The sequence below is a fragment of the Sorghum bicolor genome, chromosome 3, assembly GCF_000003195.3.
Source record: "Sorghum bicolor cultivar BTx623 chromosome 3, Sorghum_bicolor_NCBIv3, whole genome shotgun sequence".
Classification (NCBI taxonomy): Eukaryota; Viridiplantae; Streptophyta; class Magnoliopsida; order Poales; family Poaceae; genus Sorghum; species Sorghum bicolor.
Window position 1 is genome coordinate 56,136,165 of NC_012872.2, and position 23,362 is coordinate 56,159,526.

The 23,362-nt window shown below is 48.4% G+C and overlaps 2 protein-coding genes across 6 annotated transcripts; both read right to left on the reverse strand.

Annotated features, from left to right (window-relative positions):
- Window positions 4,221-6,770, reverse strand: LOC8054904 (protein TOO MANY MOUTHS). Its single transcript, XM_002458139.2, has one exon. It carries the CDS (start codon window positions 5,870-5,872, stop codon window positions 4,358-4,360), a length of 1,515 nt encoding a protein of 504 aa, XP_002458184.2. The 5' UTR covers window positions 5,873-6,770; the 3' UTR covers window positions 4,221-4,357.
- On the reverse strand, window positions 8,129-20,138 carry LOC8054905 (S-type anion channel SLAH2). 5 transcript variants are annotated; one of them, XM_021455238.1, is made up of 4 exons: window positions 13,643-14,301; window positions 10,925-11,739; window positions 10,026-10,793; window positions 8,129-9,877 (listed from the first exon to the last, which is right to left on the reverse strand). In XM_021455238.1, the coding sequence occupies exons 1-4, from the start codon at window positions 14,052-14,054 to the stop codon at window positions 9,455-9,457; spliced, it is 2,418 nt and encodes an 805-aa protein (XP_021310913.1). In that variant the 5' UTR covers window positions 14,055-14,301; the 3' UTR covers window positions 8,129-9,454. The 5 variants fall into 5 exon arrangements, with proteins under 5 accessions (XP_021310913.1, XP_021310915.1, XP_021310916.1 ...); XM_021455240.1 differs by lacking the exon at window positions 13,643-14,301 and adding an exon at window positions 19,688-20,138 and having other exon boundaries at window positions 8,131-9,877; XM_021455241.1 differs by lacking the exon at window positions 13,643-14,301 and adding an exon at window positions 12,025-13,350 and having other exon boundaries at window positions 8,131-9,877.

The window sequence follows — 23,362 nt, forward strand, 5'->3', positions numbered from 1 at the left end:
GCGCTGCTTGGGAGCAGAGGAGAAAGGGGAGGGCGGCGGCGTCGTGGGGAAGAAGAGAGCGGCGGCTCGGGCTCTTATACGCGCCTGGCTAGGGTTCCTAGGGTATGGCAACTATCTCCGGCGTCCGTGCCCACGTTGGGACACGTGGAGCGCATCAGCACGGACGTCGAGGGGGAGAGGGCAGGCGCGCACGTGCCTCCTCCTTGGCGCGGCGGCGGCGGCATCTGGGGAAGGCAGGGGGCGCGTCCTCTCCTAGGGTTGGGGCGCAGGGGAGGCTCGCGGCTGGGCCTTGGCTGCTGCGCGGGCCGAGTGGGATGGCGAGCAGGCCAGCTGGGCCTCGCGGCTGCGCAGGGGTGGAAGGGAGGGAGGTGGGCCGGCGCTGCGAGTTGGGCCAGGGCAAGGAGGAGGGCCGCGGGGGTTGGGGAGGCCGACTGGGCCAGAGGCCAAGGAGGGGAGCTCAAGAGAAGGGAATGGTTTCCTATTTTGCTAAATGATGGAAGGAGGATTTTCTACCATTTGCGAATTGGACTCAAGGGCTTTGAGAGAAATTTAAAAAAAGAAAAAAATGAAGGGCATTCGAGAGAGAACTCAAAAAGAGATTGAGATGAGTTGCCATGAACTTAGGATATATTTAGCGGTGGAGATTTAGTGATGAGATCAACAAGAGAAAATGTTTGAGAAGAGAATTTTGGAAAAGAGTTCAAAAAGATCAAAGGAGTTTGCGACGTACTCCAACGAAAAGGTTGAGAAGGGATTCACTTCGCCTTTGAGATAAGCTCAACGGAGATTTGCGAAGTCTTTGCTACAGATTTGTGCACTCCAAAATAAACTCAAAACCCTAAACAAGACTAAACTCCAAACCGACTCACGAACAAAAGCACTCGCCTAGAAACAAATCTATATGTATGCCATGATTTGTTAGCGGGTTAGGATCGAGTTAGATCTAAAAACTATATGATTCACACGATTACAGAAAAATTTTTAAAAAGCTCGTATTTTTGGTTTTTCATAAAAATCTGGGATGTTACAGCCTATAAAAAACTGTTGATAAATCTCTACCACTGGAAAGGGCTGCACGACAACCTTTGCCCCGCTCGGTCAAGCGCCTTCCCCAAATCAATTTACTCTAGGACACAGACTTGTGGACCTTTTATCGCGCATCCCCACCACTAGAGACCCTTTGTGGTGCTTTGAGCCTCCCTTCATTGCATCCTTGTCTGACGCCTCACCCCTCTCACTAATCACTATGGATCACACCGTCTGCTCTTTTTCATGGTCAATCGATCTCCTTCAAGACCACCCTGCTTGACCGACTCCACGCTTCCTCACCTGCCTCTTTCACGATCATCCAAGAATGCTTCCTGATGCCTCCAAGAAGCATAGTCGCCAATGCTAATCCTCATCAGCATCACCAATGACTATTCAACTGCTACAATGCATTCATTGTGTCACATGATTTTTGTATGTGCAAGTCCTGTATGAAAGTACCTGGCCTATAGCTCATCTACCAAGAGCACCATTCCCCAATGACAAACAATCGTGATCCTTGGCTACAACAATCATGAGTAACAATATCCCACCATCTTCAGCGCTCATTCCTTAGGAACATCCTCATCTTTTTTTCTAATGTAAGCAGCAGGAGCCCTAGCTTCTCAATTAAGGTGAAGTTAGTCATATGTACATATAAAGGGGCAAAGGTCCAAAAGATAATGGACATGTGAGCCTACTAGACTCTGAGAAAAATTCACACTAAGAAAACTTCTAAACTAAAAAGCCCAAACGACCACTAAGGGGCGTTGCAGATGGTGCACCCTTTTTGTGAAGGTGCAGGTTTTGTTTGATCTGTCTAGCGATTTGGTCGGCCATTGAATGATTATTATCGAAGACTCTATGATTGCGTTCTTTGGGGACCGACCTAGGGTGTTCTCCTACCATTCAACTACGGTGGTGAAGTTTACATGTTATGTGTCATCCAATCCATCGAAGTGCTCCGATGAGGCAATTTGGTTCCACACCGTTGTGCAAAGGTGCAAGCAAGGCAAATATAGTAACCGGTCTCTAACGAACCACTGCGTAGAGTGCAAGTCTTGTTGTGTGGCCATCCTTGATGTGTGGTGTTGTCTGCCAAGAGGATTTTGTTTTGGGTGAGAATCCAAACAAAGATTTTGCATGTATTTTTCTTATGTGCTCATAAATATATTTGTTTTGTATTGTTGTTAATGTCCTAATAATTGAGCTCTATACACTTATTTGGTGTTTGATTGTCTATCGGCGGTCCATTTCTAAGTGATTGTATCCTCGACCTCTGGCTATAGATGAAAGCTTTGGATACGAATCTAAAGGCAAATCAATTCTCCAATTTGTGTTGTATTGTTCTTCCCTTCAATGTTCTAATCCAAATGTTGTTTGTAAATTCCTGTCATGCCCTCTTGTTGTCCTTATCCTCCAGGCTACCAATCATGTTTCGAAACTCCGATACAAATAAGGATTTGATATTCATTGTGTATCAAAAATAGAACAGAAGATGACTAAGATAGTTGTTCCTTAGTCCAGACTCATAGCTAACCACAACATACACAGGTCTTGTTTCTACTCCAATTTACTCCAACACACTGATTAAGGTGGATATAAGTGCAGCTAAATAAACTCTTAATGGAGTATGGTCTTTGTGTCACCTGGTCACACAACAAAGCTACCAATAAATGAGAAAGTAACAAGCTATCATCGGTCATCTTGTGCAAATTTGAACAGTCTTTTACAATTGCAAATTGTAAAGAAATTAAATTTGAAAGACAACCAGCCCAGCAAGGAGGAAGATTTTCTGTGTCGTGTTCTGCATTTATCTTGATTTAAAAGAGAAGCACGCGAGTTGGCATCTAGACTTCGTCCCTCACGAAATGATGTATGAATTTTCGTTGATGTTCCATAATAGAACTTTTTTTCATGAATGTGTCCATATAGCATGTATTTTATTAAGAGAGCAGAATAATTCTGGGTGCAACAAACCCAAGTAATCCTAGAATTACCTGCTGGCAAGCAAGAACACACACAAACAATCTGTGGCGGTGCCGGAGGCAAAGCTACACAAGATAATTACCATAACTCGATCTAAGGTTATACGGATCAAAGGTGTTGAAAAATTCAGTGCGTTGAAAATTCAGCGAGCAAATTCACAGTCCAACAAACTGTGATTTTTTGGCTACAACATACTCAGCTTTGTCTGAGTAGTATCCATAAATTCAGACTGCTGCTTGTTTGATCAGGCTAAAGAAGAACCATAGGTGGATTCTTGTTTGGAATACATAGCACTAAACGTCATCTAGTGATACTGATACCTCTAGCCAACATAGTACTCCTGCTGGTAGAACCTAAACAAATATCAGAGGGATAATAGAATTCACACAGACGGGAGCTGAATTGACAAGCTTCACTCAATTGCGCTCATGGTGTATTGGGCTGATCCATAGCGTCGATTGTAAGAATAAAATTTTCACTTCAGGACTATCTTAAGCATACCATAAACAAGACATGTAGATGGTTTATGGTTCGATTTCACATAAAAAAAATAAATTATATGCTAATTAATTATGTTTCTTCATGAAGACTTATGGATAGTGAAGATTTGTACAAATAAAATGTTGCGAACATGAGCCATGAGGCTAGTACCATTTTTTTAATAGTTTGGATCTCTTTATTTTAAGGAACTGAAATCTACCTTATGGATGGGGGTTATGTGGTTTGAAATTTGACATTTCATAACTTTCTAAAGTTTAGATATAATAAGCATGTCTTCATTTGATGGGGTGATAGGTAGAAATTAATTCTTTAGATCTATGTGCTATGTTCGTGCTCTGCAACTTATAGCACCCTCTTTGGCTCATCGCGCTGCAACATAAGTGCAGCACATGAGTATCTTCTCCATGTGACAATAGCACGTGGTATATAAATATATTTCGCATACGACCATATTAACTTAATTGATTCATGTCTAAATTTTGATCATTAGAATGAATGTTAATCCCAAAGATCCACACTGAGGGCTTATGATTATTTTTGTACCACGTCTGATGTGGTAATTAGCACGGAGGATTCTTGAAGCCTCTAATTAGTAACCTTATTAAGCTTGATTCTATGAATGAGCGGGCTACCTTGCTAAGAAAATCTTTGTTCACTTCTTAGGGGGGGTTGACTTCAAAACAATTTAATTTGGAACATCGGAGTAGACAAAAATTTTGTTCACTTCTTACTGTCCTGAATCCTGATGAAAAAAAGAAAAAGAAAAAGCTCTGAGCTCTTTACAACCAATGTTCGGGTTCCTGAATCACCACATCCTGGCCGGCCTACTTTACAATTACAACTACAACGCTACAAACCATGCAAGGTGCAGGCACACGAACACAAGAAGCCAAGCAGTTTCCACACGAGTACCACCGGCGTTACGGCTGACGGGTCCAGCAGCCGATGAGGTCACGGTGGCGACGACACCGCCGCGGCGGCTAACTACAGTAGCATTGCTCCAGACCAAGTGCTGCGTCGTGCGGCTCCTGACGCTGTCACAGTCCGCGACGCCGGCGAGCGCAACGACGCCCTCGAGGCCTTCTTGCTTGGTGTCATAGCACAGCCCCTCGTTGCCGCCGACGCGCAGCTTCTTGCCCAGCCTCCACATCATCTCCTTGCCGAACGGTATCGGCCCCACCAGCCGGTTGCCGTCGACGCGGAGCTCGCTCGCCCTCTCCAGCCGCCGGAAGCTCGCCGGTATTACTCCGGTGAACTGGTTATTGTCCAGCCGCAGCACCCGAAGCTCGCCCAGCTCCCCGATCGACTCCGGGATCGTCCCCGCCAAGCCCATTCCGGAGAGCACCAGCGTGGTCAGCGCCTTGAGCCCAGCGAAGAAGCCGTCGGGCACCGTCGAGAACTGCATCCGGTTGTCGCTCAGGATCAGCGACTGCAGCGACGCCAGCCGGCTGAGCGCGGCCGGGATCGGGCCGGACAGCGCGTTGTGGCTGAGGTCCAGCAGCATCAGCTCGGACAGCTCGCCGAGCGCGTCGGGGATGGTGCCGGTGAGGCGGTTCTGGCTGAGGTCAATCTTGAGCAGAGCGCGGCACTGGCCGAGGCTCCACGGCACGCCTCCCTGGAGCGCGTTGTGGCTGAGGTCCAGGATGCTGAGCCGCTGGAACTCGAAGCGCGGCACCGGGCCGTCGAGACGGTTGTAGCTGAGGTCGAGCATTCGGAGGTGGGTGAGCGACTGGAGGGTGGCCGGGACGGCGGCGGTGAGCTGGTTGCCGTGGAGGTCGAGCACGCGCAGCGCCCTGAGGTTCCCGAGCTCCGCCGGGATGGGTCCGACGTGGCCGTTCTGGCGGAGCACGAGGGAGCGGAACGACGCCGGGCCGAGGCGGCCGAGCAAGGCCGCGATCGGCTGCGGGTTGCCCGTGAAGCAGCGGTAGAAGAAGAGGGAGCGGAGGTGCGGGAGCGCGAGCACGGCGGGGGACAGCGTGGCGGTCGCCGCGTCGCAGGCCGGGAAGGCCGTGTCGTCGGAGAGCGCGCCGAAGGCCAGCGACACGACGTGGTAGACGTCGTGGCGGTCGGGGACGCACTCGATGCCGTGCCAGCGGCCACGGCACACGTCCGGGATGCCCCACGCCCAGCCGTTGCCCGTGGCCGCCATCACCTCCTGCACGGCGCGCTGCTCGGCCGGGTCGGTGCGCGCCCGGTCCGAGAACCCCGTCTGCGGCGCGTGCACCAGCGCCGCGGCCGACGACGTGTCCGGCACCACCACCGTGAACTCGGCGCGGCAGCACGGCGGCGGCACGGCGGCCAGCGCCACCAGGACGATGATGATCGACGACCACGCGGGGAGCACCGGAGAAGCCATCCGCAACAACAACGTGCGTACTAGTAGTAAAGTTGCAGCCAGGCGCACGTACACGTACGTGTACAGAAAATGGCGCGCGCGGGTTTTACTGGAGAGACGTGGCGACGGAAGGAGTGGCAGAGGGCGCAGGTTTTATAGTGTCAGAGGGGCAGAGAGACGCGACACAGAGTGGGCATTGAATTCAGAGCCGGGGCCAGTAAATGCTGCTCACGGGATCGGGGAGAAGGGGAGTGAATGAACTGAGGATTTGCATGCATTCAATTGGCTTCACGGGAAATCGGGAGGAAACAATACGGTACTCTGCTTCTTTCCTTCATCAATGGCATGGGACACCTCGACATCCAGCGTTCCGGTTCCGGTGTCGCCATCCTGCGGCGTGCGATATCAGCTGCTCGATCGTGTATTGTATGTATGGTGCTTTGCTTGCTTCTGAAGTTGGGGACTCTTCCGGTCTGAATTGGCTGATCCGACCTTGCAATCTGAAGTTGATTTGCCCAAGGCTCGGAGATGATGCTGAGCCCTGAGCGCCGTGTCATGAGTCATGATCAATGTATCAGTTTCTATGGAGCACTTGTGCATAGTACTGGCTTCAAGATGGTCAGGACTCAGGACGCCAAGACGTGGACTGAAACGAGGATTTGTACTGTTGACGATCAAACCGGTGAAGTGAAGCATTTGCAAAGCTAGTACTCCATACTCACGGTGCCAATAGTGTCATACTGTCGCTCCTGTCAGGCTGTCACTGCTTTGATGCTGTCAGGTCGACAGCGTTTTTTTTCCTTTTCACGTTATTGCCATTTACCCAGCGTGTTGTTAAACTACAAAAGTGTAGGGACATTTAAAGACATGAACTACTAAAGGTTCAAAAAAGATTTGCAGAATGCCAATTTCATTTTTTTTTCCAGTTTTCATCCAAGCTCTGCAGAGTACAAAGCACAAACCTGTAAGTTCACCAATTGCGCGCCTGGCTGATTGCAGGTTCGTGTCTCTTTTTCTATTGGAATCAGGTGGGGTTCCCCCTACTGGTTATATATTGATTTGATAAGGTGAGCTATACACAAGGGTCATCAAGAAACGTAAAAGGAAATAAGGAAAATCAAAAGAATTGCAGCTGGGCTTCTAGCCATTGTTCAATGAGTTTTTGTGGAAAATACTTCTTTGCTCTGTGTATAACCAAAGCAAACTCTTTCTAGAAAGTGGCTCTTCAATTCTGCAATGAAGGCTGGATATTTCTGAAGATGAAATCGTTTTGTGTCATCCAAATACTTCAACACATAAGACCAAAGCAATGAGTTTTTGTGGAAAATACTTCTTTGCTCTGTGTATAACCAAAGCAAACTCTTTCTTGAAAGTGGCTCTTCAATTCTGCAATGAAGGCTGGATATTTCTGAAGATGAAATCGTTTTGTGTCATCCAAATACTTCAACACATAAGACCAATAATCTACATAAAGGACAGCACATGGAGCTGAATCATGAGGTTTCTGAAGATGTCGAGAGGGTGCTGAACAGAGTCAAAATGCAGCTTCAGTGATTGCCAGCAAGCTGTGGCAAAGTCGCAGAAGAGGAAGGATGATCATCACATAGAATGCAGTCAAAGGATTGAAGCTTCATATTCTTTTTTTTAATAACTCTGGGGTGCTGAGCATGCAGATCTTTCAGAAGGAGCCCTGCAAGCAAGATTTCCAGTTCCACCAAACATGGGATGAATTGGAAAGTGCCAGTAAGCACTTTGTACGCTTTTGACGAGGAGAATGGACCTGAACCCCAAGTATAGGTCCATTGATAATTGTCTTGTGAAATGGCCACACTTTGGAGTTCCAGAGAGAGTCTGAAGTTGAGGGCAGGCTTGTATGGACAGTGGCAAGTGAAAGAGTTTGTGGAGGGGATCAGCTTCCAAAACATTGTACAGGGCAATCTTACCATTTTTGATCCAGAACTCTACCATTTCAGATATCATCCCCGAAGTAGGAAGCTAGCAGTTCCAAGGGCCTAATTGCTGCGTAGGCTCAATAACATAGACAAGCAGAAGTACAGCTTTGAAAGCCCAAGGGCCTCCACGTGTGGTAGGTTCACCAAAGTGGGCTCCGTTACGGTCAAAATACAAGGCCCAAAGGCCTCCTGATCTTGGAGGTCCTAGCATGATTCATGGAAAAATGCATGCGCTTGGAGCGAGATCTCTCATTTCAGTATCTTTTGTTTAGAAAGGCGACAAAAGATTTTGCCAGATTTTTATTAGGCGAGAGGAAAAAAAAACAGAATTACATAATTACACCCACCACTCTAGAATTGCCAACACTACAGTATATGGTATGTACAAAAGCACCTCATTAACTGGAAATTCAGCATGCTGCCAACGGACCAGTCGGCCTCTAACGAAATTCAGTAATCCACATCCTAACCTTGTGCTGGAGCTCTGTACCTGACCAGCTGAAGCAGTGGGGCATGTCACATTCAGCTAGCCTATCGGCAACCTACAGTCAACCTACCGTGCGCTCCTCAGCTGTCAGCTGGAACGCAGAAAAGCAAACGTGCCAAGAGGGAGAGAGAGACGCATGTCCACATACATACATCCGAGAGAAATACAACCAGTGCCAGATCGAATATGCGCAGGCAGGAGGAAATTGACTGTAGTCACCGGCCGGCGGCGCATGCTGCAAGTCGAGGGCGCTTTTGAATTCCTCCATGAACGGATAATGACACAACCGAAGCGTCCTGCGAAGTCCATGAGCCTGTACCGCGCCGACGGGAGGTCGCCATCTCCATCTTGGAGCGAGCCGCCCGCCGCCGCCGCCGCAACGCGACCAATCGCAGACAATCAGAACGCTACCTGAACCGGCCGATGCGGGCGAGGTTTTCCACAGGAATTCGGCTGTTTCAACGCACTGGGCGGGGAGGTGTCGCGCGCGGCGCATGAAAGCCAGTGGACAGTCCAGTCACGGCCATCTCTCTCGCGCGTCTCGGTGGGTGGCGTGCTTTGCCGCTAGTGACGTCTTGAAAGGCATGGCATCATGCATGGAGCATGCTGCTGCGTGCGTGCTGTTGATTCTGCTGTGTGTGTGTGGCTGTCGGTCACTGTCCGTTTCTTGGCGGAACAGAAGAAAGAAACCCGCCAAAGTCAAGGAAACACATGATCTCCAGTGATCCACTACTCATGCGCCAAAGGCTAGAACATGTTCATGCATGGTTTATTCTTACTTAAGTCCACACCACTTACATATATATATATATATATATGTCGGTACATTTTTACAGACTAATTAATCAATCTACTAGTCGTAGTATAGGAGTACTATTTTTTCTTCTCACGCTATATCCTCATCATCACTAAAATGCTCCAAGGATACCCGGCCGTGTGCGCCTTCGTATGTCCGATCATTCCATCCACGCCGACCAACTGGCAACTGCTGCATCAGCTTTTGGGCGATGGATGCGTGCGTGCCTGCGCACTTGCTCATCGGCGACGTACCTCTCCTTCGTAACACAGTATTAGAACCCAAAAAAGATTCTCTATGTACAGCTAGCTAAGGGATCTAGCAGCTATACATACACCGGCCGGGCGGCTCCGTTGAGCCGCTAGTCGTCACGGCTCGGCTCGTGATTTGGCGGTCACGGACGGGTCGCTGTCGGTGTCGCCGGAGTCGGACTGCGCCGCCGTCTTGGAGTTGGAGGAGAGGGAGAAGACGAGCTCCTTCATGTCGGAGCTGGACGAGCGGAAGTGCGCGAGGATCTTGCTGAACTTGGGCTTCTTCCGCGTGATGGCGATGGACACGTCGTTGGGGAAGAGGTCTCTGAGCACGAAGGCGTGGAACACCGTGGTCACCAGCAGCCCCGCGACGGTGACGGTGGAGATCCCCGACAGCCCGATGGAGAGCGCCCGTGTCAGCACGTTGGTCACCTCCGTCGCGTACGTGATGGTCGCGACGGACGCGCCGGTCATCGGGAACGTGTACGCCCACCACGCCAGCGAGAAGCGGAAACCCCGGAAGAAGTTGATGCGCACCGCCTGCATGCGAGGCCGGCCGGGAGGGATAGATACCATCATCATCATCAGCGGCAAATTAACACAGGCAAATTATGTGCTACGTGGACGCTTCAAGAACCGTTCGTACGTACGTTGGCACAACACGTAGGACGTACTGTAGAACACGTACCAGTGACATGTAGAGGAAGAGCGCGATGAAGTAGGCGATCCGTGCGCCGGCGTCGAACTGGCCGTTGATCTTGGCCCAGGCCATGGACGCCACGCTGGGGGCGGCGACGAAGAGGAAGAACACGGGGTGGAGCTCCTTGGGGAGCGTCACGTTGGTGGGCAGCCGCTGGTAGAGCGTCACGAAGAGCACCATGTAGTGCGCCAGCCCGACGGCGAAGAAGAAGATGGGGCCCTCGCGGAGCCCCATCTTGGCTCCCAGCAGCGCGCCGACGAAGTTGCCGACGATGGAGAGGTGGTTGGACGGGTTGGCCACCTTGGACAGCCGCCGCTGGCCGCCGGACATCCACTGCCCGTAGATCTTGAGCTCCAGGCAGAAGATGGGCGCCATGACCGCGTACCACACGCCGTGGTGCATCTCCGCCACCAGGCGCGGCGCGCCCAGCACCAGGAACAGGCACGCGATCCACGGCGCGAAGAAGAAGTTGGCGCGGATCGGGTGGTAGAACTCGCGCCGCACCGCCTCGAAGTAGAACACCACCTTGAGCAGGTAGATGACGGACACCAGCAGCATCAGCGCCAGCGCCACGTACCACAGCGCGTGGCTCACCACGGGGCTCACGTGCAGGAACGCCGTCGGCGGCGCCGACGCCAGCGTCTTCCACAGGATGGCCTGGCTGCTCACGCCCAGGCACATACCGAACGCGCTGATCGGGAACCGCAGCAGGAATGGCCACTTCTCGTCTTTCGGCAGCACCGGCACCTCCGTGGCCTGCAAGAAATTACGAGATCCTTAATCCACACGTCGTCGTCAAGCTTGAAGCTAGCTTCTTGTGTTACTTGCGTATCATCAAAACGAACTCGAAAGAAAGAAGAAAAAAAAAAGAAGCGCTTGCTGCTTACCCTGAGCGTGTCGAGTTCGGGGCCTTCCAAGGCGTCGAAGTAGCGGTCGGCGGCGGGGACCTGGTCGGTCTCCTCCTCGGAGATCTTCGAGTCCGGGGATACGCCGTCGATGGGCTCCTGCGGGCGGCCGCGCAGGTTGGACAGCTGGCGCTCGAGGCGGCCGGAGAAGGTCTTGAACGGGTCGAACCGCTTGTCGCGCGTGCTGCTGCCGTCGGCGACGACGTTCTTGGACGACGACGGGTGCAGGTTCAGGATGGGCTGCGAGTGGAACCGCGTCTGCTTGATCAGCCGCGGCGAGTGCGGCCCCTCCACCATCTGCTGCCCCTCCACGGCCACCGGGTGGCGGTGGGCGTCGTCGTCGGGCGGCGCCACGCGCGCGCGACGGTCCGCGCACATGAACTGCGACAGGTGGAACCCCGACGGCGACGCCGGCATGCTGAGCGAGACGGAGTACGGGACGACGTGCGCGTCGTCGTCGTAGGCTCTCGCTGCAGGAGCGACGACGACGCGTGGCGGTGGCGGTGGCGCGCTCGCCGCCGGCGCAGCAGCAGGGATGCTGATGACAATGTCCGTGTTGGTGCTTCCCGAGCCCTGCTGATGCAGCTCCTCAGCCACCTTGTCATCCAGCTCGTCCAGGGACACGGTGGCGTCGTCGGCGCCGACGACGCAGTCGAAGCCCGCGATGGTCTGGGACGGAACCTTGATCAGAAGCGCCGGGAGCGCGTCGTCTTCTCTCGACGACAGCTCGGTGTTCAGCCCGGCCATCTGCACGTCCTTGCTGCTGACGAACTCCATCGTACCCAAACTCAAGGCACCTGCAGCACCCAAGAGTACGAACAAACACCATTTATATATGAGACGCCTGTCTGTCTAGCAATCACAAGACAGGTGCATGTGTGTCGTCAAATCCAAGAACAATATCGAGAGGAAAGAAGGGAAGAACATGAAGCTAGTATCGCAATACCAGATCCACCAATTCGGCCGAAGCACGGCTCGGCAATCCCGTACGGCGATGCTTGCCATATCTACGGTTCGATCGATCGATCGATCAATCTAGTTAGTCTAGTATACGGAACTCACTCCTAGCTAGCGTTGCTCACCTTACCTTGTTTGTTTTTCACTAGGTAAAATTCCAGCGGTTTCTGGACTCTAGTAATGAGGAAGCAACCGGGGTTGGGTTCGCTATGCTCGAAGCAGGCGGCTGCCAAAGAAACTGCTGCAGCTCGGCGGGGCTCGAGGGCGGCCGATTTTTATAGGAGGCAGCAGGCAGGTGGACAGACGCTCCTTTTGGGCGCGGAGAGGAGAGGAGAGGAGAGGAGACCGCGCCGACCGGGGCTTTTGTCACGCTTTCCGAATTTCCAGCACGCGAATACGCCAAGTCCGTCCATGATGCCAGCTAGCGGCAGCGGCGGAGCACGCCGGCGGGCGGCCGGTGATGGCGACGGTGTGGTCGCGAAGGTTCATTCAGTCACAGTGTGCTGCCAACCAGAGGCGTCGCCATCTGGTGTTGAATGATACAGAATTTCACCACACATTTCTTGTCAAAGTTCGACACTAGTACCTCCCTGGCGCGACACAAAAAGATCAAATTGGTCTCCGATGGCACAGTGGGGGGTGAGCAGTGGCCGTAAGTAAAAAGAGGCAGGGATGGATGACATGCTCGTGCTTGGCCCAAACAGAGGCAGGCAGAGCAAGAGGTGCGTACGTACGGGCGGCGAGCGGAGCCGTTCAGTGAATTCTTTTCCGTCATTCCTATAATTCCTTGTGCCGGGGTAGGATTTCAGCATCGGATGGGACGCGTTTGGGTTCATGCTTGACATGGCAGTCCTTTCAAGTTTCAATCCCGAAAGGTTGTAGACAGGATGAAGGGGGGAAAAAAGAAAAGAAAAAAGGGCTGGCTCGGAACGGACTCGTGCAGAACCCGAACAAGTACAATCACGGACAGCTATTTTTCCGGCGACCTGACCTGCCCCGCCCTGCCCTGCATCAGACCTCCCCTGACCGGCCGGACGCAAAACAAACACGAAGTGATCGACGTCGTCCATGGGGATCGATGCGTCGTCACGACGTGTAGGTGGTGGTTTTGTACGCATCTCCTCCCTCCCTCCTCTGTTACAGGAGTCGCAGTCTCCAAGGATCGTTAAAAACGCTGAGTGTGTCCTAGTGCACACAAACCAGTAAACCTAACGACTCCTACTACTGTGGCTATAAGTACTACAGAGAGCACGTCGCCGTCCACCGCGGCGAGGCAGCGACTGACGTGTGCCTGTCCCGTGTCCACTGACGGATTGGACCGCCCCCAGGTGTGACCCGCACAATCTTGCCTGGACTACTATATGCCAGCCACAGCCCACAGCCGTGCACAGCCATGAGCCATGGAATGCATGCGTGTTCATGACGAAGCGAGGCAATGGAAGCCATGCAACGACGCACACACACGGAACTCGATCACCAGAATAGCCATGCATGCGCGGATGCTAAGATTTAATTCCCTCCCTCTCTAAAATCAAACCCGTGGAAACTGAAAAAAAAAACTCTGTCCAAGTTCCTATGGGTGGACATGGACTTGTCTCTCTGCACATACTGCTCATCCTTTTTAATTTCTCTCTAGCGAAAAGCTCAAACCGATTGAACACACATGGCATGTTACCGTGCAGAAATCACACACGCAGACGACAGACAGATGCATGCTCATCCCCAAGACCAAGACCCCAGTACCTTGGTGTTTCATCAGGGTCACCAGTTGAGCAGCTAGCGTTGCTCCACACGATGGCCGGCCTCTCGCTCGCGAGGTTTCAAGCTGGACGTGATCGGCAGGGGAACGAAGTGGAGTAGACGCGGCGAGAGATATGATGAGATGATAGCCTACCACTGGCAGCAGCAGCAGCCAGCAACAAAGCACCGGCCCGGCCGGCCGAGTGGAGAATCGAAGGAAGCTAGCAGGAATGAGCTGCTTGCTAATGACCTTGCCTGGAGAGTAGGAGGAGGAGGAGTAGGAGTTTATATAGACGGCAAGCAGGCCCAAGGAGCTGCCTAGTGCTGAGTTCCCTTTTTTTCTTAAAGGAAAAACGAAAAATGGGATTCGACACTCGACGGAAATGCCTCCGCTGTCCGCGCTGCCTGGAGCCATGGAGGACAGCGGTGGAACTCGCTGGGAAATACTACTACTACTGCTACTTCTACCGTGCCAGAAAGGTGGCGACTCAAACAATACAAACCGCGCTCTGGGTCTTCCTCTTCTACTCTTCTTGCTGCTCCTCGATCGGGCTCTCCCTGCCAGGGTGTGCCATGTGGGTCCGGGTCTGGGCCCCACTTCCAGCCACACACCTCCGGGCCCTCCATCGCCTGCCTTGACTAGCGCGGCGCGAACCGAAGGAAGGTTCAGCCCGCGCGAAAAAGCCACGTGCTTTCTGCTTTTTCTTTTGGTTCATGCGGCAGTGTTGGCAGCAGTGGTACGGGATACCGTACGGAGGTGCTAGGGCCGGGAGACTCTAGGAGTGCAGAGTTGAAAATACCAGCCAGCGCCACACGAAATCTGAGAGGAGCGATTTGGTCATTTACAAGTCCACAGTACACAAAAGAGAATAATGGTTTTGTGCTACAAACTCACGGGGTTTATTTTTCTTTTTTCTAACATGTCCCATAGTATCGGTATCTATCCAGAGGAAAATTAGGGTCTATCGTGAGAGCGATGTGAAGCGGAATGAGCGCCATTTCTTTGGAACTTATTGAAAATCACGAACATTAGATTCGGTGGGCTACGTTATTTTCTAGTTTGCCATCGCAGACAAGTAAGCGTATATATTTTTCTTCTAAGATCATATATACTTTTTGAAAAGGTGATGTGACCGTCGTTCACTAGATATTAAGTGAACTTAAATTCATATTTTTTTAAAAGAAAAAACTTTTTTCTCATACTTGATGATATATAGCACTAATGGAAATTAAATATGTATATGAGTTATGAAGCAAAACAAACCCTCATCTTTGCTAGTGATGTGGTATTTTTCTAACAATGTGACAAACAAGTATCTCCAAGAAAATTAGAGGTCTTGATCGAGAAAGATATCATGTTAACTTAATTTGACATATGCAGTTTCTAAGTCTTCACTGTAGCGTCAACAGAAAACAAATCATGTACAGTACTTGTTATAAAGCGAAAGCACATCATCGTCTTTGATATATGAGCATTTTTTTTCTAAGTGTCACGGAACTACGTAACGGTATGTAGAAGGAAATCACGACCTTGAATGTCCTCGGATGTTTGAAAATATATACCTCGTGGTGGTTATATGCGTACTTTCAGAATTTTTGTGATAGGTTAAGAGGACATAGTTTCAAATTCTCTACACTGTAGTGTTAGCTGAGGACAAAGTAATCCTATATAGGTACCAGTGATGAAGCAAAAAGATATTCGTCTTTGATGTTCACATTTCTTCAGAAATTATTAACAATCATGAACATTAGATTTGTAGGCCGCATTATTTCCGGTTTGTGATTATAGTGTCAACATCAAGAACTATGTCTCGGTAAGTATACAATTTTTCTAAATCATATATTTTTTGAAAAGGTGGTGTGGTCAGTAGATACTAGGTGAATTGAAATTCCTTTTTTAAAGAAATAACATTTTTCTCATACTTGACGATATATAGCACCAACAAAAATTAAATATGTATTTGGGTTATGAAGCCAAAAAAACCCTAATCTTTGTTGTTCATGCAGTGTTTTTCTAAAGATGTGGCAAACAAGTATCTCCAAGAAAATTGGAGGTCTTGATCGATAGTGATATTATGTGAACTTATTTTGACATGTGCAGTGTCTAATTCTTGACTGTAGTGTCAACGGAAAACAAATCATGTACTTGTTATGAAGCAAAAACACCTCGTCGTCTTTGATATATATATGAGAGATTTTTGTAAGGTGTCACGGAACTACGTAACGGTATGTAGAAGGAAATCACAATGTTAAATGTCCTCGGATGTTTGAAAATATATACCTCGTGGTGGTTATAAGGGTACTTTCAAAATTCTTGTGATAGGCTGAGAGGACATAGTTTCAAATTCTCTACAGTACATTGTCAGCAGAGGACTAAGTAACGCTATATACGTACCGGTGACGATTCGGAAATATTTCGCCATTGATGTTCACATTTGACACTATTTTTTTCTGTCATTATAGTACACAGTATGCTGAAGGTAATGATCAGAATCCTTATTTTTCCTCTGCGTTTGAAAAAACATTTATTTCTCCTGAGTTATTTTATGTTATTGTTATCCGCAGTTGTCCAAGAATAATGGAGGCTCTAATATTCTGTATGGTTATGTCAACAAAAGCGATAGAATGTGCACGGGCCTATGCGCCTATGGTGATAGATTCAAAAGTAGTGGCCCGTGAAGCATGCCGTACCTTCCGTGACACTAGCTAGGGTGTAAAAACGAGAAGATGATAGATAGGTGAAATGAGTGGATTGACTGTGTGACGACCGTGTGATCAAACTTATCTTTCGAGGCATGCATGTCGAATCTTTTGGTGCACTGCTTATTAATTAGATGGACAAAATCCTGATCAACTTTTGAGAAAATAAGCAGGTTTTATCTTTGTTCTTTTAAACGGGAGCTCTAGCTAGAGCTTTCTAGTTCTCATATATATATATATATATATATTAAAAAATTAGAGCTTTCTAGTTCGCTCCATATTCCTCTTGGATACGGAGCATGGCCTTAACACGCTATACAAGTACGCTCATACACTGATCCCATGACAAATTGACAATAAACACCGCCCAATGCAAGGACACTTTCTGAAAATGCCCGTGCTAAGCTACGTATGCACTGCCATGATCACGCAGAAGCATTTCTAATACATTATATTATTCCAATAATTCCTTAAACCAGGTCGACTAGCTTAGTACGTGCTACGTACAACGTACTTGCTGCTACTGCTAGGTATCTACGTACAGTCGTACACACTGCCATTGCCCATGAACAGTCAGAACTCAGAAGCATTTCTATGTATTATTCCAATAATTCCTTAAAACCAGTTTGTTTAGCATAATGGAGTGTAAAAAATTACTGTTTCAAGGACCGGTCTCGGATTTTCCAGCGCAATCATGCAGGCTTTCTGCTTTTCCACGAGCTGGCTAGGAGCTTCCTGGAACGAATTTCCAGCGATTTTCTTTCCCCTCCGAATTCGAATCTTTGAATATGCCATGCATGGTTGTTTGGAAACCGGCTGCGCACGCGCGCAGTCGTCAGTCGGTTGCTGGCATCTGAACCAATATGTTCTAGATAAATTCCGTACTGAGCTCTCGGAATCGTCGATGCTAACATAATGCACTGACAAGGAATAAAATAAACTGAATAAAATCGGCAACACCGCGAGCCAAAAAGTGATCAAAGTATGTATGTATCCATCGGAAAATAGCATATTATAGATAGATGCCCTAGTCATCCATCTTGAGAAGAAACAGTGGTTCTGTGTGTACTTGGTGGCTAACCAACATGTATATAAAAAATGCCTTAAACATTTTGGAACATGAAAGCTACTGGTGCCTGTTTGGAAGCTAGCCATGTTAGAATAAGATCTTACCAGTCACCAGGGAAATAGATGAGTCCAAAGCTGATCCCATCGGAAAGCGATACATATATATATGTTGTATCTATACTATATATATGAACGCAGAATCACATCCATTTGATTTTCATTTGAAGTTGATGGCAAAAGTCAACCACACGCAAACAATTTATTTGACTACAAGGTGTGGTGCTCGCGTATATTATATTATATTATATTATATTATATTATATTATATTATATTATATTATATTATATTATATTATATTATATTATATTATATTATATTATATTATATTATATTATATTATATTATATTATATTCAGTCCTAATTGTAATATACTATTCAACTGAAAACAAACAGAGACCGTATATATATAAAGACAAGGGTGGAACGACGTTAGGGGCATCATGATGCTTGAAAGAATCAGGCCCAAGGAAATTTAAAATAATTCCAGTCTTCGACAATGTGGTGAGCACATGCGTAGGATTTTCAAAACAAAAAGAAAAAAACCAAGAAACGAATATGCATGCATGCAATTCTTTAGAAAAAGCTAAATATGTAGAATATTGTTGCCTGGTGGCTATTTTAACCGGCAAAGAGCACATGGGACCAATTAGCCTCCTATCACTCCTATACGCGCAGTACTTATCCTGTCTTTCTAGCTAGCATCTTTAATTTTTCATTCACTTTCGGTTCCAGCGAGTAAGTAAACTACTACTACATGCAGATTTCTATACGTTACTGGAACCATAAGGGTATACTAGCTGCTAGCCTATGAACAATATTACCTCCTAATTACTTGAACAACTGTCATCACAGTGTCACACACATGAGCAAATATATAGAGCGACCCACATCTGCCATCATTGTCTCGATATGTCAGTGCTACTGTCATGGAAGTAGACCAGGAAGATTTAGCATTCTGCAAAATCTCGGCTGGATAGTTCCATCGTTCTATGTTTATATTCAGACTCATGCATGTAACACGCTTGAAGCTACCATTTCGTAAGATAGATCTCGTCCAGACTAAGTAAACCAGGAAGATTTAGCATGCAAATCTCAGCTGGATACTTCCATATCGTTCTATGTTTACTGAGACTCATGTAACACGCTTGAAAGTTACCATTTGGTATGCCAAATATCAACGCCGTCATAGATAAATTTAACAGAGTGAATACTTACTAAAGGATAAGTGCACTTCGCTACACTGATTTTATCCTTGCACGTGTTTTCATTGTTGTTTGGGTGGAGTAGATGTGTTATCATGCATGCTACTCCCTCACAGAAAGATAGTTGCCTAGGGTATTGAATAAGTTTATAGAAAATATTAACAATATTTGCATCTCCAAATGAGCTTATATAAAAATATATTCAATTATTAGTCTTATAATATTTATTCTGCATAATAAATATTAATAGTCTCTTATATGTATTTGGTCAAAGTGAAAATTTTCTAATTTCTCGAAAAATAAGAATGATATTTTTTATAGGATGGAAGGAGTAACTAATAGGAAATAGTATTTATTCTCCAAGCAATTCCTGTGTCAGCATATATAGGGCAATATCTGAACATGTGAACCATGACTACCGGGGCACATTCAGTGTACAACTGTGCATATATGTTTCACCTAATAGCCTAGTACTATATATAATAGTTGCAGTATAGTAGTGCTGCACAGTGCAGAACACGAGATGTATCTATCGGCGGCGCAGGTTAGTTGCGGACAGCTAATAAACACAAACACGCGATCATCATCAGTCACTTACTTAATCACACGGCCAAGTCGTCGTACCTGCCGTACGACGCACTTAACAAAAAGTGTGTCAGATCGATCAAGGCCTAAAAATAAATAAACCCAATCGAACGATCAGCTGGAGCGAACTAGACAAACAGACTGGACCCAACACAACAGATACGTACAGTACAGCTCGACCAAATTAAACTCCCTTGTTTGGAGAAGAAACACACACACACACACACACGTACAATCCTACCATGGCACGTCACTAAATTGTTTCATTTGAAAGTTTGAACGATCGAAACGCATCATGCGACGTTCACGTCCACGTCGTCTTATCGCGTAACCGGCTGGCCGGCGGAGAGAGAGAAAGCATATACATAAACAAAAGCAGTACGAATCACGGCAAAATCTGGTATAGCATATGATATGACGTGCGTACATACCTGGTCGATCGGTCAGGTCAGCCTAGCTAGTCGCCGCAGACTGCCTGCCTCGCTAGCCTCCAAGCCCGGCCGCCGCGCGCTGGTAACTTGGCGTGCGTGCGTTCGGCTCGGCGGCGCGCGCGCGGTGCGGCAAGTAGCGCGCTCCTGCTTCTGTTGGTACGGTACGGTGCCGATGAGTCCAAGCTAGCGGCGGCCCCAGCCCGCGCCGGAGAAGCTGCGGTGCGGAAACGGCGCCGGAGAATGTGTGTGGTCAAATCAAATATATAGTCGAGACGAGGAACAAGATCGCGGGATAGCCGGAGTGCCGGACGGGCAGGCCAACCGCCGGCGCCGCTGCCGCCGGCGGCGATTTGGTTGGTGGTGGTGCTGGGGGAGAGCAACAGGCAATGCAGCAAGTTGCTGGCGCTGTGGGTGGCTAGTACTCGCGTAGCTATTAGCTAGCTAGTGCGTCTGGCACTCTCTCACGCCTCGGCAGCCATGACCCCCAGGCGCTTTTTATAGGGAGCGAATAACAGGAGAGCCTCATGTATCTAGATGTGCAATGACGACCGAGCGATCGATTTTGGTAGCGAGGATTTTAGGTCACGCACGATCGATGGGCACGCCGGGGCCGGGCCGGCGATGCGGGCGGGCGAGTAGTGGCCGCCACATGCGTGCGTGCGTGTGTGTATCTTTGTCAGCGGCCAGTGCCTGGGCGCCGGGTCCCCTCGTTCGTGAGCGCCTAGTAGGATTGTATAGGAAGGATCTAGACCCCTGCGCGCCGGCCGGCTAGCTAGGTAGGTCGTCGTCGATCGATCGCAAGCCGGGGGAAAAAGAGGGCTTGGTTGGTTCTTGTTGGTTGAATTTCCTTTTTTTCGTAGTAGTACGTTCGGCTAGGATCGTGTGCCAGTAAAAAGTTAATTTGTGAGCGGTCGTTGTGGCTCATCCGCCGGGCCAGAGAATTTTCCGCGTGAGGCGCGACGTCGACGATCGAGAAGAAAAAGGGTACGGCTAGGAGGTGTGCTACGAGCTAACAAGCTAGCTGCTTCCTAGTATGGCGCGGCACCGGCACCGGCACCGGCAGGGCTCGGTGGGTTGTGCATGGTCTGTTGCCATGGGATCCACTATTTCCGGGACGAGCGGAAGCAAACGAGAGCATGCACCAAAAGGCGCCACTACTAGGGGGCTTACTTTGTGTTTGGTGCGACGACGACGACGCGGCGGTGGGGGTGGTCACCCAGGACCGTACCCCCAGCCCGTTAGCGATCTGAGACACGGTATACTGCGTGCCTCTGCTCCGACCCGGCACACAAAAATGGATCCGACCGTACGTCGTCACACAGTCACAGTCTTACAGAACATGTTTGACACGGTCGCTTCACACCACAGTACAAAGGTAGTACGTAGTAAGGTACCGTCCACTCGAGTAGTGCATTATTGCTCTTTCTACCTGACAAATCGCATTCCGCTCAGCGTCTTCTATCTTTAACAGTGTGAAAATGCGGTCTGCTTTGCAGGCTGAAGGTGCACGCTCGACCTTTCCAACAGACCACTACCTACTGCAATGCTTGGACCGAGACTCTCCCCGCTGAGCCGCCTGTAATAGCACACCGATCGATCGATCGATCGATCGATCGTCGGACCGACTCGCGAGACGCGAGTCGCGACCGACGCACTCGATCGGCAGGACCTTTCCGACATGTCGTCGCGACCGACGGCGCACCTGCTGCATGCATGCTGGCCGCACTCCACGCATTCCAGTAGTATTCCACAACCACAAGAGCCGTCCGAGTCCGGCTCCACCGCGACCGCGTCGTCGTCGTCGTCGTCGCACCCGAGACGAGACCCGATCCGATCCGACCCGACCCGCCAAGGAAGGAAGGCGGCAGCTAGTGGCGGCGGTATCTGTATCGCGGCCAGCACTGTGTCAGCCGAGGAAAAGAGATTACAGTGTGCAGACGACGCAGTTGCATGCGTAGCGTAGCGCCTGATGGTCCGATGATTGGATCGGCATCGCATTGCGTTGCGCGACAACTGGTTCCAAAGTCGGTAAAGCTAGCTAGGTAGCTGCTGCTGCTGCTACTACTACTAGCAGCGAGCTTCATGATCTTCCTCGACGACTCCAAGTGGGCGACCCAATACGTTCTTCACCGGGCCAGATATGTACCGAAAAACTAGCTGACCGAAAAAGATCAAAGGCCAGCGAGAGACAGTTACTTAATGCCTATTCTATAGGAACAACATAGCAACTGGATTGTTATTTAGTTACTCTATTACTATGCTAATTCTAGCTTTTTAGGAGTTACTATAATAATATTAAGGATATTAATTATGATATTTGTACGAGTGATGTACATCCTTTTGCTATCACACAAGAGTATTGTTTTTTTAATCACAAAAGTACATGCCTATTCTATCAGAACAACATGGCGTGGAACAAAATCAGACATAGACATATCCACTCCTATAAACGTATAGACACTCTATTTTTAAGATGACCTCCAAACTACTAAGCTGTGGACTCTGAATTTGAGTCACATCAGGCGTCTCATTGTCAATGGGCATATCACCTGCCATTGAAGGAACAACCTCGTTAAATATAGAAATCAATCTAAAAAAAATGTGAATATCCACATTATTTAAGGACTTGAATCCAACTGGACCAGCTGATCTCACCATAATAGTATGGTTTTTTATTGCAAATGTGGTCAATACATTTAAGGTGTTAGCATTAATATCCTTATTGAATGAACTAATGTCTACAAGCAATATGGTTTGTCTTATTTTAGAAATAGTAATTGTTGTCCTCAGCATATTACAACTAGCTTAAAAGATGAGTGTAAATTGGTCCAACAATTTGCAGGCTGCTCAAACAAATGCAACAACTTAACAACTTACTAAACATTATTGCTAACGTGGCAAAGTTTGTACTCACTAGTTATATGATAGGATTAATATATGATCCAACCAGCATGAGCATTCCAAATCAAAACAAAAAACATATACCGGGTAGGTTGCAGGTTACTGGAAATAATGATCTTATTTATATTGACAACATAATATTATTCTTAAGACGTCAAGAATATTCATATATATATGAACATTATTTTATAATTTACAATTCATTTTATTTCAAATATATATCATATATATTTCCATCCAAATTGTTAGAATTATCTCCTTATGTAGACCTTGTTGGTGCGCAACGGCATATATCGAGCAAATAAAGGATTACAACTTTGCGTTATATTATTGCATATAGTAGTGATCAAAATCTTGTAATGTTGGCCACGCTATCGCCCAAAACGTCGAGGGGATTAATACATGGATCCCATCCACCTCTCATCTGTGAGTGATCGACTAGTAGGCTATTAGGTCCCTGCCTCGATCAGCATTGCCCACTTTCTACGGGCATCTTTAACTAATCATCAAGCTTAGGCGCCTTTAATTTCCAAATGCGTAATGGAATCACACGCACACTATGGGTGGTTCAGACTTCAGAGCCTATACATGGCCACATGGGTGGCGACGGATATATTGCATGCACATGGAGATCCGATCGATACATTAATTAAAGAATCGGTGTGCTAAAGGGCAACGTGTGCATGTCATATCATATCCTGCCATGGGTCGATCCATAGCGAATTAGCGATCGGAAGAGCCACCATAGGGCCTGGCGAGGTTGGTGATCGATGA